Here is a 15,927-nt window from a genome sequence, read left to right on the forward strand (position 1 = left end):
ATTTTTTCAAGTAATATAAAAATCATTTTTATATATTACCTTTATAAACATTCCATTTTTTCTTTCTAATGTCATTAAATCAAGTTTGCACATTTTTATAACAACATTTGGACCTCCAGATCTTTTTAGCTTTCAGTTTTTTCTCAGTGTCACACATGGATTAGTTTTCATCTCTTTCAATAGGAAAGTCAAATCTTCAGACCTTAAAGCAATCTTTGTTTCTTTCAATCATCCTAATATTTTTAATCTCCTGTAATATAATTGCAGTTAACCAGAGCTTAGCTACTCTGATCTACAGTGATTTTGGGGGTTTGGATTTGTTTTTCACAGGTGCAGAGCCTTTTTCTACAAAATTCCGAATAAACTGCATTTTTTAAAAGTATCATTAACCATGTAGACTGACAAGTAACTAACCATGTAACACAGTAATCAGTAGAGAAGAAAGAAAATAACCCATTTCAACATTTCTAATTCAGAGCAAAATTATTGATCTGATTAAGGAAACAGTAAATTTGGCCACATTATTGTCCTGATCCTCCAGTTTTCACTTTCCAATGTGACTAAATAAAATTCAACTGTTTTTTTTTAAATAAAAGCAGATGCACATCCATATATTTCTTACAGTAAGAATCCTCCAACAGCCTTTCAAAAGAAACATTTTTTGTCTTTCCTCAATTTTGAGAGTAACTGAAGCCACAAACCTGAAGCTTGAGACCCCAAACTAACCAAATTTAATGTTTCCTTAATCAGCACAGTAATTTTTAACTCTTTGTGTGTTATGTTTACTCACAGTTTTGATGCTTGCTTCTTCGACTTGATCCACCATCGCTCTGCTGTTTTCTCCTCATGCTTCTCCTTCATGCGTCCTGTCCTCAAATATAATCCAACCTGCCTCCTTGTTTCCTCCTTGACTTGTATTAGCAAAATTTCCAGTTAAATTAAGAGAAATCCAGAAAAGTTTTCCTGCTTCAAAAGCTCTTCCAGTTGCCTGTCTTCTTGTCCTCCTTTAAATGTGCATTTTTCTACATTTGTATTTATTTGACTTCATATTGCCATGACAACATAGCACAGAGCATCATGGTAGATTAAGGCAGGTGGTTCTCTCCTGTGCAGAAATGCTGGTGTTCCATAGTGATGTAAAAGTATGTTAATAATCTTTAAACAGACACTCACTGATCCTGTAAGAGCAGGAATTTAACTGCAAACCGTCACAGTCCCCATCAGCATAGCTGGACTGGCCATCGGGCATACCGGGCATTTGGCCGGTGGCCCGATGGTAATTTTTTGTTTTAAATAGGCCGATGTTTTGTTGTTGTTGTCTTTTTTTCGTAACCGTGTAGACAGTGAAAGGTGGGGATTGGACAGATGCTGGCAGACGTGTAAAAATAACTCAATTGTTTGGTAGTGGCTATGGTGGAGCTTTCACAGATTCAGTAAAATTAGCAAGTGGTGGAGGTCAGCAGGTGGATGGGGGAAAGGGGAGGCGGAGGTGGAGAGACCCAAGGCGGCTGCCAGTCCGACTGTCAGGTGAAATGAGCTTCAGGTAAGAAGTTATGACCTGCAGTCTATCTGGGTCAGATATAAACCAAGTTTTGGTGTAGTTTATTTTCGTTGTGCTAACTTTTTACAGTCAGTTACAATAACTTGTACTGTGTACTAGCTAGCATGACAGAGTTTCTATACAGTTGGGTGGGTGCTATGATGTTACTGGTGAACTTTATTTTATTCATATGGTGAGTTAGTAGAGTTGCCTACCATCCTGTAAAAAACGTAATCCTCTGGTATTCAGAGTTAATATTAAGCATTTCGCATTGAGCTGAAAATAAATGGGATTTGTCCTGTACTTCAGCTACAATAAAAAAAAGACAAAAAGCTGGAGTTATTCTGTGTCTTTACGCTGTCAGCTTCTTCTCTCATTCTCCCCCCTCCCTCTCCTGCTGCTACTTCAATCGTGAAACTGATCAACGATCAGCTGATCGGCGTTTCTGCCGCCTCTCTCCTGTCTCTCTTGCTTGTTTATCTCCCGCTTTGCGCCAGAAAGAGGAAACTAGTGGAGGTCGGGTTAAACAGCAGCAGCGCCTTTAAACTTGATAAGCTGTTGTTAGAATTTATTTAATATTACTTTCTAGTATCAGCTGATGTTTGTTGGAGCCGTAAAAGCTGCTGGTCATGATATCGGTTTGGTTATCTGGTGAGAGGGAAACATGAAGAAGAAACCAGGAGATGTCCTTACTGAATCATCAGAGCTGAACAGGTGATGGAGAAACAGGTTTACCTTTTAGGTGACATGAATGGGTTGAAGGAAAGCTATGAACTGTTTCTGAGAGACAACTTACACCAGGATCCTTTTCTATGTAGCTGACAGCTGGTAACTGTGCAGGGGCGGGTCTAGCAAAGTTTTGCCATGGGGCCAGGTAGAGCATTAAAGGGAAAGGGGGGCACAAAGAAATACTTTTCTTTCTTATTCTCATTTAAATTTTCTAGCTTTTAACAAATAATTATCCAAATCTTACAACCAAAGTTTTCATCTGATGTCAAATGTATAGAAATCCATTATTGTACATATTAGTTTTTTTCAGGGTCCCAACATAATTTCTTCAGAAGAAAGTACTGTACATGATGCCAGTATTTTCCCACATTTTCTAGATACTGTACTAGTACTTTGTGTAAAATGCCATCAAAAAGTCAGTTAAGTTTTATTCGTTCTCACCTGTCTTTCTGTCTCCTTTCACTTTTAAAAGGTTGCCATGTTAGAAAACATATTTTGCCCTGCCATGCTGTTTATTGATGTGGTAAATAAATAGTGTATGAAAATTATCACTAAATCTTATTATTTTTAATATTCAGTAATGGTCATGTCTTACCTCTAGTCTGCTCTGTCTTAATTTCAGGTTTCCACCATATGTTGTAGATAGTTCAGGAAGTTAACTCAACCAAGCAGTCTTTGGGTTTCGGCTAAGTACTGTTTAGAATACCAGAATAGGGAGCCTCCAGCCTCCAGTCCCTCCTGCTCAGACTATGAAAACTTCCAGATGGTTCCCACTCTGGAGACCTCCTACCTTGCGTGGGCTGCAAAGAACGAGTTCCTCAACTTGGTGCCTGATAATGAAGAAATGCGACCAGGGTGAGTAATGCCATATTAACCTAAATACTGTCACTAAGACATGTGTCTCACAGACCAAATGTAAGTCGACACTCATGTTCTCTAGTTCAAGCAGAAATGATGTGGATTGATTCAAATTCCTGAGCCTGGATGATTTCAGCTGGAAACAAACCAACTCTGCTTCTTCCTCAGAAAAACAAGCGCTCTCTTAAAAAATAAATAAATGAATAAAATCACTTCTTTTCAGATCTGTTGTGTCCAAGAAGGGTTTTCTAAGCTTTATGGAGCCTCGCTCTAACTCATGGGTGAAGCATTTTGTGGTTGTTCGCCGGCCCTACGTCTTCATCTACAACAGCAACCAGGACCCCGTGGAGCGAGGCGTCCTCAACCTCTCCACAGCACAGGTGGAATACAGCGAAGACCAGCAGGCCATGCTTATGGTTTGAGGCAGGATAGAGAAAGGCTGGATGTAACACGCTTGTCTTTAATGAGAATTCATTCAAAATGTTTTGGTGCACGTTGGCCAGTTTTGGACACATTGATTGATGAAATGGCAAATGGACTGGGATTTATCATTTGAATGAACATAAATATAATGTGATGTTTTCTTTTCAGACGCCCAACACATTTGCAGTCTGCGCAAAACATGGAGGCATCCTCCTGCAGGCCAACAACGAGAATGACATGAACGACTGGCTGTACGCCTTTAATCCTCTGCTAGCAGGAACAATAAGGTACACACACACAGACACACACGCACCTCTCACACCACAGTCAAACGTACAGCTTCTGCACCCTTCAAAAACATTCCCTTCTCCTCACAACGTAAAACTCTCCCCACAGATCTAAGTTGGCGAGGAAGAACTGAGCGGGCGGAGCGGTACGCGGGAAAACCACCGCTTCCATCCTTTATGAAAAGCCTTTGAAAATACCGAAAATACCAAGTGTTAAAACGTATTAATCATTGTGATTCTTGATGGTTTTCTCTTGTAAGTAGACTTGTGGCTTAAGTCTCTTTTCATGCAACTCAAACGTTTAAGTTCCACAGAACTTTTGCCTCCCCGCTTCCCTCCAGCAACCCCGCTGCCAACTTAGCTTTCCTCCTCTCTATTCCCTCCCCTCAGCTTTTTGTGTTTTTGTTTCGATGACAATGTTTGGGTCTAATTTTGTTCCGCTTGGTTGTCATTCCCAAACTCCCCTAACTAAGTAGCATGTTGTAGTAGTCTACTTGTGTGTGCACGACTGTTTAGAAACTTTCGGTTTGCCAATTATCTGTACAAAAAAATGTCTCTATCAGTTTTATTTGTCTCCTGAAATGAGTTTCATTTTATTTTGGGGGTTTTTGCTGTTGGTTTTTTATTAAATTAACATGCTTGAATGATACCTGCAGCAGTCCTCAGGAGAAGACCAGGTTTGCTCAGTTTCAAACGAAAAACAAAAATGAACCAAATCAACCAGCTTACATTTGAAACCATGAAGGAAAAATCTACAGATATCTCAAAGTGACGTGTTAGTTTACGCTCTGCTACCTAAACTATAGCTGCTAATAGATTTATAGGGTATTTTTCTTCTCGCAGTGAATTTGCATCAGGCTGAACCGTCTCTGAAACAAAAACTCAAAGTGGGAATGAACTTTGACAGGAGGGCCACGCCCAATTTCCTCTGTCATCCACGTCATACTTAGATCCTCCTCAATCTGTGTACATACGCCGCCTCCAAACCCCCGATAGTGCCAGTGTCAGTTAGTGAGTCAGTAAAATACTGACTCACTAACAGGGTTACAAGGAGATGAGGAGGAGGACTAGGAGGATGAAAACGAACTAAGGAGAGAACTTGATTTGTACATGCAGTCTGTTCTGGGATGAGTGTGGTAGTTAACCCTCGTTTAACACATCCCTCTCTGCTCCTCTAGCTCGCTCTATCTCACTGAGAATCAGAAAGCCTTGACATTTACTGCTATTAACTTTACACTCTTGTTGTAAAGACGCAAAGAAAACACAGTGAAAAGGTTAGAAGGACGTAAGGAAAAAGAATGAATGAATGGTTTAATAGAAGGAAAGAAGTTAAAGGGACTACATATTCAAAGGTCTTATTTCTGATACTACCCCATGAAAATATTTGCTATTTTAGTGTGAACTAAGAGAGGGTTTGAATGTAAGACAGAGGAGACCTAAAATGTAACCCCCTGCACCTCGACTGAGGAGGTGAGTTACATTAGTGCTTCCTCTTTATTAGAAAGCGGTTTAAGTGAATTAGAAGTCTGTTGTTTTTTTGGAGGAGATCTACTCATTAGTCATGCTAGACATCCATCTGAACTCTATCAAAATAAAGGTGTATTTTAACTCATTTTTATTTTTTCTAATATCAGAGGTCTAGGACTATACAAAGTAGCTGGTGAGATCTAAAACGACAGCAGACTTATTGTGTCTTTCTTTACCTCATCACTTTTTTCTGTGTGTGTTTTTCTGTTGATGCCTTTCAAACAAAACTAGCCATGATATTTTCCACCTTCCCCCTCTGACAATTAATATCAGTTAACCAAGCCCCCTTTCAGATTTGTTCACCAAAAGAAAAGAAAAAAAACCCCGTCATTAACGCTGTTTATTATTTGTCAGACCGGTTTTATTTTCATACTTTGTAAATATCTATGTTGTATGGAGCTTGAACTAAAATGTAAATATGTTTACTGTATTTGTAATAATTATAATCCATTCGCTGTACAGCATAGATGTGTCATGCAGATATCCTAATTCTGTGTATGGTAATCTTGCACCATTGAACTGTTAGTGAATGAGGCAACAATAAAAGTGGGAAACGTGCATTAGCAGATCAAGTGCTGCCTGCTTATTTCCTGCTTTATGTGAGCTTCTGCTGTAGTTTATTATGTGCTTTAGTCCCAAGAAACCACCCTTTTACTGTGGCGCACAATAAGATCTTCTGATGTTTGGTGTCATCTTCCTGTGATCTCCTGTGAACAGGTGGATTCATTCATTTCAAGTTTATGTATGTAGCACCAAATCACAGCAGGGGCTGAACACTGTAAAGACTCTAGAATAATTATGGAGGCACAACATTTAAAGTTCCCATCCTTCCATCCCACAGACCTAAAAGTTAGTTATATGATAAACGTCCTCATATGGAGACAGTTTTTTTAATAGGCCAAAACAAGTCATTGTTTACAAAAATGTACATTTTATTGGACAAAATGAGGTAAACAGTGAAGAAAAGTATGAGAAAACGGAGCATAGGATCTCCGGAGACTGTGGCAACTAGAATTATTGTATACGTGTGTGTATTAAGGACTGAAACAGACAAAGAATGAATCAGACAATGAAGCAATGTCCTTTTTAAATATTTATTTATAAACAGGATAAAACCATTCAAGTATTGAGTCATGAATAAAACATCAACCTCTGATCTGCTAATTGGGAAACAGAGGATGTCAGTGTATTTTTCAGTGCTAGTCCAAATTGAGTGAGATGACTTTACATTTGAATAGATTCGATTACAAGTTATATTTGGTTTTAATTGAATGAGTTCATTTTGATTTAAATCAAGCCAATTCACAACATATATACTTGAAATATATGATAAGATAAAGGTTGTGCAATAATACAGAGAAAGCCCCAACAATCAAATGACCCCCTATGAGCAAGAACTTGGCAACAGTGGGAAGGAAAAACTCCATTTTCGGCAGAACCAGAATCAGGGAGGGGCCATCTGCCTCCACCGGTTGGGGTAAGAAAATGAAACTAAACTATAGGGAGACAAAGAGGAAAGATGTTCATGATATATATGAAACTTTCCGCTAGCCTTGACTAAAATATTGTTTTTGACAGGAAAGTATTGTTTCATTCATTCATGTTTATTCCACGAGGTGGACAGCAGGAATAAAACAAACCAGATACTAAGAAATAAAGTATACAATGAAATTTTCTCGATATGCTAAAATTCCCACTGAGACTGGATAAGATTATTCTAAAACTGGTCAAAATACAATTCTCTTCATGCACAGAAATCTCACCCAGTCCCACAACCCAGGACGAATATTCCTTGTGTATTCTTGAGCTGGACAGAAATTCCTCTTGCTGAGCGGGGTCCACGCCAGCCTCGTGTCAGGCAGATGAGGAGCCTCCTGTCCCAGTCTCATCCGTCCACTGGGCCCATCACATCCCAGCCCAGTTCGCATTCTGCATTGGAGTCCGTCGCTCGATACCACCGCGGCTCCCCTCACGTCATCACCTGTAAGTAAAAACAAATAGGAGCCAGAACCATCATCCCGGAAGCTGCCCTGGCTTATAGCCATGGCGACCCTCTCCCAACACGGCTGCACCCAGTGAACAACAGTGAGACGCTACTGACAAATGCAGGCAGTGGTATACATCTGCCCTGATGTCAATCACACACGTTGTCTCCTACTGTCGCCGTTCCTGCTGTCGGGACTGGGTCACCACATCACGCTGACCGGTCTCCAGACACGGCGTCGCACCCCCCACGATCATGCAGCGGCTCCCTCTTTTCCACCTGGCCTTCATGCGTTCCTCTTCCAATCAAGGGCCTCTCTCCTTCCAGTGCTCAGCTTGCTTCCTTTTAATACGACTTTAAAACAGCTGAAAGGACACCTCTGGACACACCCATGCCTCAACATGTGATCACTATCAGCTAATTTTTCCCATGCCCAGCTAATCCACAGTGGATTAAAACAACATAAAATGACACAATAAAAACATGCGATACAAACAGAATAAAATCATGCAAATAAAAACTACACTCACAAATAGATACTAAAATCAGAAGAAAACCAAGATAAACGATGAATACAAAATTTCTACTGTGTGCAACTCTTTCAGTCTTTGAATATTTTTCAATATTTTTCATTTCTTACAATCAGAATTCTCCAGAATTCTAACTTTTCTAACTGACCTCTGACCTTTGAGCAGTAGTGTGTACTGTATGCTTGTATGTAGCTGTATCTGACCTGGATTTTATCACCAGTTTCAAATAAGAATCTTCTTTAAAGTCTGTCTTTCAATACAAAATAAGTTAAACTTTATCAAGGCTGATGGTAAACTGTCCCTAACAAGTCCACTTTATTGCATGCTCATTGACTTTTTCCTATCAGAGCTGTTTAACAAGCCCACTTTATACATGCTTATTAATCTATCACGCTTATCAGTGGCTCATGGTTGCTTAAAGCCTATGTCTGAACTTGACCACAGAGGCAGAGCATCATTCAATCTTGGCAGCAGCTCCAGGATGACAAACTCCACTTTCTCTGCATCAAGACAGCTCATAACTTTTTAACAGTCTCTCCTGATAGTCTCATATCATCTGCTCTAATCAATAACGGTACACTATCATTACAATGTAGACTACAGCTCAAAAGTCTGAGGTGAATTAGAAATGTCTTATTTTCAGAATAAACTCAAATTTCGTTTCAGTTTGAATCACAGCAATTTATCAAAATAATCATATAAATGCTTAATATTAACACTGATCACAAATCATGAATGATTTTTAATAGAATATATACAGAGGTGTTCAGAGACCCATTTTCAGCAATAATCCCTCCTGTGTTCAGTGGTACATTGTCTTATCTAATGCAAGCTTAACACATTCAAGCCTAACTTATCACTCAAAACAGCTTTTTAAGAGATTTTTGCACAAACTGAAACTATTGTGGTGATTAAAGAAACAATAAATGTGTCTGGATCATCCCAGTGTTTGTTTTTAACCTCGTGAAACCAAGTTGACATTTTCCTCTAAAGGGGCTGCAACACCCAGCTGCACAAAACCTTCACTTTTTTTAACAGTTTCACTCTTTGAATATTTTTCATTTCTTACAATCAGAATTCTCCAATAGATTTGTAGAAGAAAATTATTTTCTTTCAGGCATCACCAACTGAACCTGTTATGTTAAAGTCTCAAGCTCCAGCCTAACCTCATTGAATTTTGCTTAGCAAAGTACTTTTCAACTCTAATAATTAGTAAGATTATATTTCTTATCATCTGTTGGTCGTCTGACCTGATAAACTTCAATGAACATTATGTCACAGGAGTGATTGTCTCTAAAAATGGGCTCCTGCACGCTTGCAGACATTTTTCCATCATAACTTATTTATGATGAAGGATTTGATTAAAGCTGTGAAACATTACTGATAAACTTCATGTGATGTTACATTAAAGCCAATTTTCTATTAAAATCGGGGACTTTTCTAACTCACCTCTGACCTTTGAGCAGTAGTGTGTACTGTATGCTTGTATGTAACTGTATCTGACCTGGATTTTATCACCAGTTTCAAATAAGAATCTTCTTTAAAGTCTGTCTTTCAATACAAATGAAGTTAAACTTTATCAAGGCTGATGGTAAACTGTCCCTAACAAGTCCACTTTATTGCGTGCTCATTGACTTTCTCCTATCAGAGCTGTTTAACAAGCCCACTTTATACATGCTTATTAATCTATCACGCTTATCAGTGGCTCATGGTTGCTTAAAGCCTATGTCTGAACTTGACCACAGAGGCAGAGCATCATTCAATCTTGGCAGCAGCTCCAGGATGACAAACTCCACTTTCTCTGCATCAAGACAGCTCATAACTTTTTAACAGTCTCTCCTGATAGTCTCATATCATCTGCTCTAATCAATAACGGTACACTATCATTACAATGTAGACTACAGCTCAAAAGTCTGAGGTGAATTTGAAATGTCTTATTTTCAGAATAGACTCAAATTAGGTTTCAGATTGAATCACAGCAATTTATGAAAATAATCATATAAATGCTTAATATTAACACTGATCACAATTCATGAATGATTTTTGATAGAATATCTACAGAGGTGTTCAGAGACCCATTTTCAGCAATAATCCCTCCTGTGTTCAGTGGTACATTGTCTTATCTAATGCAAGCTTAACACATTAAAGCCTAACTTATCACTCAAAACAGCTTTTTAAGAGATTTTTGCACAAACTGAAACTATTGTGGTGATTAAAGAAACAATAAATGTGTCTGGATCATCCCAGTGTTTGTTTTTAACCTCGTGAAACCAAGTTGACATTTTCCTCTAAAGGGGCTGCAACACCCAGCTGCACAAAACCTTCACTTTTTTTTAACAGTTTCACTCTTTGAATATTTTTCATTTCTTACAATCAGAATTCTCCAATAGATTTGTAGAAGAAAATTATTTTCTTTCATGCGTCACCAACTGAACCTGTCATGTTAACGTCTCAAGCTCCAGCCTAACCTCATTGAATTTTGCTTAGCAAAGTACTTTTCAACTCTAATAATTAGTAAGATTATATTTCTTATCATCTGTTGGTCGTCTGACCTGATAAACTTCAATGAACATTATGACACAGGAGTGATTGTCTCTAAAAATGGGCTCCTGCACGCTTGCAGACATTTTTCCATCACAACTTATGGATGATGAAGGATTTGATTAAAGCTGTGAAACATTACTGCTAAACTTCATGTGATGTTACATTAAAGCCAATTTTCTATTGAAATCAGGGACTTTTCTAACTGACCTCTGACCTTTGAGCAGTAGTGTGTACTGTATGCTTGTATGTAACTGTATCTGACCTGGATTTTATCACGAGTTTCAAATAAGAATCTTCTTTAAAGTCTGTCTTTCAATACAAATTAAGTTAAACTTTATCAAGGCTGATGGTAAACTGTCCCTAACAAGTCCACTTTATTGCATGCTCATTGAATTTTTCCTATCAGAGCTGTTTAACAAGCCCACTTTATACATGCTTATTTATCTATCACGCTTATCAGTGGCTCATGGTTGCTTAAAGCCTATGTCTGAACTTGACCACAGAGGCAGAGCATCATTCAATCTTGGCAGCAGCTCCAGGATGACAAACTCCACTTTCTCTGCATCAAGACAGCTCATAACTTTTTAACAGTCTCTCCTGATAGTCTCATATCATCTGCTCTAATCAATAACGGTACACTATCATTACAATGTAGACTACAGCTCAAAAGTCTGAGGTGAATTAGAAATGTCTTATTTTCAGAATAAACTCAAATTTCGTTTCAGTTTGAATCACAGCAATTTATCAAAATAATCATATAAATGCTTAATATTAACACTGATCACAAATCATGAATGATTTTTAATAGAATATCTACAGAGGTGTTCAGAGACCCATTTTCAGCAATAATCCCTCCTGTGTTCAGTGGTACATTGTCTTATCTAATGCAAGCTTAACACATTAAAGCCTAACTTATCACTCAAAACAGCTTTTTAAGAGATTTTTGCACAAACTGAAACTATTGTGGTGATTAAAGAAACAATAAATGTGTCTGGATCATCCCAGTGTTTGTTTTTAACCTCATGAAACCAAGTTGACATTTTCCTCTAAAGGGGCTGCAACACCCAGCTGCACAAAACCTTCACTTTTTTTTAACAGTTTCACTCTTTGAATATTTTTCATTTCTTACAATCAGAATTCTCCAATAGATTTGTAGAAGAAAATTATTTTCTTTCATGCGTCACCAACTGAACCTGTTATGTTAACGTCTCAAGCTCCAGCCTACCCTCATTGAATTTTGCTTAGCAAAGTACTTTTCAACTCTAATAATTAGTAAGATTATATTTCTTATCATCTGTTGGTCGTCTGACCTGATAAACTTCAATGAACATTATGACACAGGAGTGATTGTCTTTAAAAATGGGCTCCTGCACGCTTGCAGACATTTTTCCATCACAACTTATGGATGATGAAGGATTTGATAAAAATCTGTGAAACATTACTGATAAACTGCATGTGATGTTACATTAAAGCCAATTTTCTATTAAAATCGGGGACTTTTCTAACTCACCTCTGACCTTTGAGCAGTAGTGTGTACTGTATGCTTGTATGTAACTGTATCTGACCTGGATTTTATCACCAGTTTCAAACAAGAATCTTCTTTAAAGTCTGTCTTTCATTACAAAATAAGTTAAACTTTATCAAGGCTGATGGTAAACTGTCCCTAACAAGTCCACTTTATTGCGTGCTCATTAACTTTCTCCTATCAGAGCTGTTTAACAAGCCCACTTTATACATGCTTATTAATCTATCACGCTTATCAGTAGCTCATGGTTGCTTAAAGCCTATGTCTGAACTTGACCACAGAGGCAGAGCATCATTCAATCTTGGCAGCAGCTCCAGGATGACAAACTCCACTTTCTCTGCATCAAGACAGCTCATAACTTTTTAACAGTCTCTCCTGATAGTCTCATATCATCTGCTCTAATCAATAACGGTACACTATCATTACAATGTAGACTACAGCTCAAAAGTCTGAGGTGAATTAGAAATGTCTTGTTTTCAGAATAGACTCAAATTAGGTTTCAGATTGAATCACAGCAATTTATGAAAATAATCATATAAATGCTTAATATTAACACTGATCACAATTCATGAATGATTTTTGATAGAATATCTACAGAGGTGTTCAGAGACCCATTTTCAGCAATAATCCCTCCTGTGTTCAGTGGTACATTGTCTTATCTAATGCAAGCTTAACACATTAAAGCCTAACTTATCACTCAAAACAGCTTTTTAAGAGATTTTTGCACAAACTGAAACTATTGTGGTGATTAAACAAACAATAAATGTGTCTGGATCATCCCAGTGTTTGTTTTCAACCTCATGAAACCAAGTTTACATTTTCTTCTAAAGGGGCTGCAACACCCAGCTGCACAAAACCTTCACTTTTTTTAACAGTTTAACTCTTTGAATATTTTTCATTTCTTACAATCAGAATTCTCCAATAGATTTATAGAAGAAAATTATTTTCTTTCAGGCATCACCAACTGAACCTGTTATGTTAACGTCTCAAGCTCCAGCCTAACCTCATTGAATTTTGCTTAGCAAAGTACTTTTCAACTCTAATAATTAGTAAGATTATATTTCTTATCATCTGTTGGTCGTCTGACCTGATAAACTTCAATGAACATTATGACACAGGAGTGATTGTCTCTAAAAATGGGCTCCTGCACGCTTGCAGACATTTTTCCATCACAACTTATGGATGATGAAGGATTTGATTAAAGCTGTGAAACATTACTGATAAACTGCATGTGATGTTACATTAAAGCCAATTTTCTATTAAAATCTGGGACTTTTCTAACTGACCTCTGACCTTTGAGCAGTAGTGTGTACTGTATGCTTGTATGTAACTGTATCTGACCTGGATTTTATCACCAGTTTCAAACAAGAATCTTCTTTAAAGTCTGTCTTTCATTACAAAATAAGTTAAACTTTATCAAGGCTGATGGTAAACTGTCCCTAACAAGTCCACTTTATTGCGTGCTCATTAACTTTCTCCTATCAGAGCTGTTTAACAAGCCCACTTTATACATGCTTATTAATCTATCACGCTTATCAGTAGCTCATGGTTGCTTAAAGCCTATGTCTGAACTTGACCACAGAGGCAGAGCATCATTCAATCTTGGCAGCAGCTCCAGGATGACAAACTCCACTTTCTCTGCATCAAGACAGCTCATAACTTTTTAACAGTCTCTCCTGATAGTCTCATATCATCTGCTCTAATCAATAACGGTACACTATCATTACAATGTAGACTACAGCTCAAAAGTCTGAGGTGAATTAGAAATGTCTTGTTTTCAGAATAGACTCAAATTAGGTTTCAGATTGAATCACAGCAATTTATGAAAATAATCATATAAATGCTTAATATTAACACTGATCACAATTCATGAATGATTTTTGATAGAATATCTACAGAGGTGTTCAGAGACCCATTTTCAGCAATAATCCCTCCTGTGTTCAGTGGTACATTGTCTTATCTAATGCAAGCTTAACACATTAAAGCCTAACTTATCACTCAAAACAGCTTTTTAAGAGATTTTTGCACAAACTGAAACTATTGTGGTGATTAAACAAACAATAAATGTGTCTGGATCATCCCAGTGTTTATTTTCAACCTCATGAAACCAAGTTTACATTTTCCTCTAAAGGGGCTGCAACACCCAGCTGCACAAAACCTTCACTTTTTTTAACAGTTTCACTCTTTGAATATTTTTAATTTCTTACAATCAGAATTCTCCAATAGATTTGTAGAAGAAAATTATTTTCTTTCATGCGTCACCAACTGAACCTGTTATGTTAACGTCTCAAGCTCCAGCCTAACCTCATTGAATTTTGCTTAGCAAAGTACTTTTCAACTCTAATAATTAGTAAGATTATATTTCTTATCATCTGTTGGTCGTCTGACCTGATAAACTTCAATGAACATTATGACACAGGAGTGATTGTCTCTAAAAATGGGCTCCTGCACGCTTGCAGACATTTTTCCATCACAAGTTATGGATGATGAAGGATTTGATTAAAGCTGTGAAACATTACTGCTAAACTTCATGTGATGTTACATTAAAGCCAATTTTCTATTGAAATCAGGGACTTTTCTAACTGACCTCTGACCTTTGAGCAGTAGTGTGTACTGTATGCTTGTATGTAACTGTATCTGACCAGGATTTTATCACCAGTTTCAAATAAGAATCTTCTTTAAAGTCTGTCTTTCAATACAAATGAAGTTAAACTTTATCAAGGCTGATGGTAATCTGGCCCTAACAAGTCCACTTTATTGCGTGCTCATTGACTTTCTCCTATCAGAGCTGTTTAACAAGCCCACTTTATACATGCTTATTAATCTATCACGCTTATCAGTGGCTCATGGTTGCTTAAAGCCTATGTCTGAACTTGACCACAGAGGCAGAGCATCATTCAATCTTGGCAGCAGCTCCAGGATGACAAACTCCACTTTCTCTGCATCAAGACAGCTCATAACTTTTTAACAGTCTCTCCTGATAGTCTCATATCAGCTGCTATAATCAATAACGGTACACTATCATTACAATGTAGACTACAGCTCAAAAGTCTGAGGTGAATTAGAAATGTCTTGTTTTCTGAATACACTCAAATTAGGTTTCAGATTGAATCACAGCAATTTATCAAAATAATCATATAAATGCTTAATATTAACACTGATGACAAATCATGAATGATTTTTAATAGAATATCTACAGAGGTGTTCAGAGACCCATTTTCAGCAATAATCCCTCCTGTGTTCAGTGGTACATTGTCTTATCTAATGCAAGCTTAACACATTCAAGCCTAACTTATCACTCAAAACAGCTTTTTAACAGATTTTTGCACAAACTGAAACTATTGTGGTGATTAAAGAAACAATAAATGTGTCTGGATCATCCCAGTGTTTGTTTTTAACCTCATGAAACCAAGTTTCCATTTTCCTCTAAAGGGGCTGCAACACCCAGCTGCACAAAACCTTCACTTTTTTAAAAAGTTTCACTCTTTGAATATTTTTCATTTCTTACAATCAGAATTCTCCAATAGATTTGTAGAAGAAAATTATTTTCTTTCAGGCATCACCAACTGAACCTGTCATGTTAACGTCTCAAGCTCCAGCCTAACCTCATTGAATTTTGCTTAGCAAAGTACTTTTCAACTCTAATAATTAGTAAGATTATATTTCTTATCATCTGTTGGTCGTCTGACCTGATAAACTTCAATGAACATTATGACACAGGAGTGATTGTCTCTAAAAATGGGCTCCTGCACGCTTGCAGACATTTTTCCATCACAACTTCTGGATGATGAAGGATTTGATAAATAGCTGTGAAACATTACTGATAAACTGCATGTGATGTTACATTAAAGCCAATTTTCTATTAAAATCAGGGACTTTTCTAACTGACCTCTGACCTTTGAGCAGTAGTGTGTACTGTATGCTTGTATGTAACTGTATCTGACCAGGATTTTATCACCAGTTTCAAATAAGAATCTTCT

General features: G+C 37.4%; 1 protein-coding gene across 2 annotated transcripts; it reads left to right on the forward strand.

The window, feature by feature from the left end:
• Positions 1-974: 974 nt before the first annotated feature.
• On the forward strand, positions 975-5,916 carry LOC148100880 (kinesin-like protein KIF1B). 2 transcript variants are annotated; one of them, XM_087847257.1, is made up of 4 exons: positions 975-1,543; positions 2,892-3,124; positions 3,351-3,507; positions 3,719-5,916. In XM_087847257.1, the coding sequence occupies exons 2-4, from the start codon at positions 3,033-3,035 to the stop codon at positions 3,950-3,952; spliced, it is 483 nt and encodes a 160-aa protein (XP_087703383.1). In that variant the 5' UTR covers positions 975-1,543; positions 2,892-3,032; the 3' UTR covers positions 3,953-5,916. The 2 variants fall into 2 exon arrangements, with proteins under 2 accessions (XP_087703383.1, XP_087703384.1); XM_087847258.1 differs by lacking the exon at positions 975-1,543 and having other exon boundaries at positions 1,858-3,124; positions 3,719-3,837; positions 3,947-5,916.
• Positions 5,917-15,927: the final 10,011 nt, after the last annotated feature.

This window comes from Neolamprologus brichardi, chromosome 10 (genome assembly GCF_056152115.1).
Source record: "Neolamprologus brichardi isolate AB-2024 chromosome 10, ASM5615211v1, whole genome shotgun sequence".
Classification (NCBI taxonomy): Eukaryota; Metazoa; Chordata; class Actinopteri; order Cichliformes; family Cichlidae; genus Neolamprologus; species Neolamprologus brichardi.

Coding starts and splice junctions, on each gene's coding strand:
- LOC148100880 (XM_087847257.1), top strand. CDS start 3,033: ATGGTTCCCACTCTGGAGACCTCCTACCTTGCGTGGGCTGCAAAGAAC. Junction 3,125..3,350: donor AATGAAGAAATGCGACCAGG/GTGAGTAATGCC, acceptor ACTTCTTTTCAG/ATCTGTTGTGTCCAAGAAGG. Junction 3,508..3,718: donor TCAACCTCTCCACAGCACAG/GTGGAATACAGC, acceptor TTTTCTTTTCAG/ACGCCCAACACATTTGCAGT.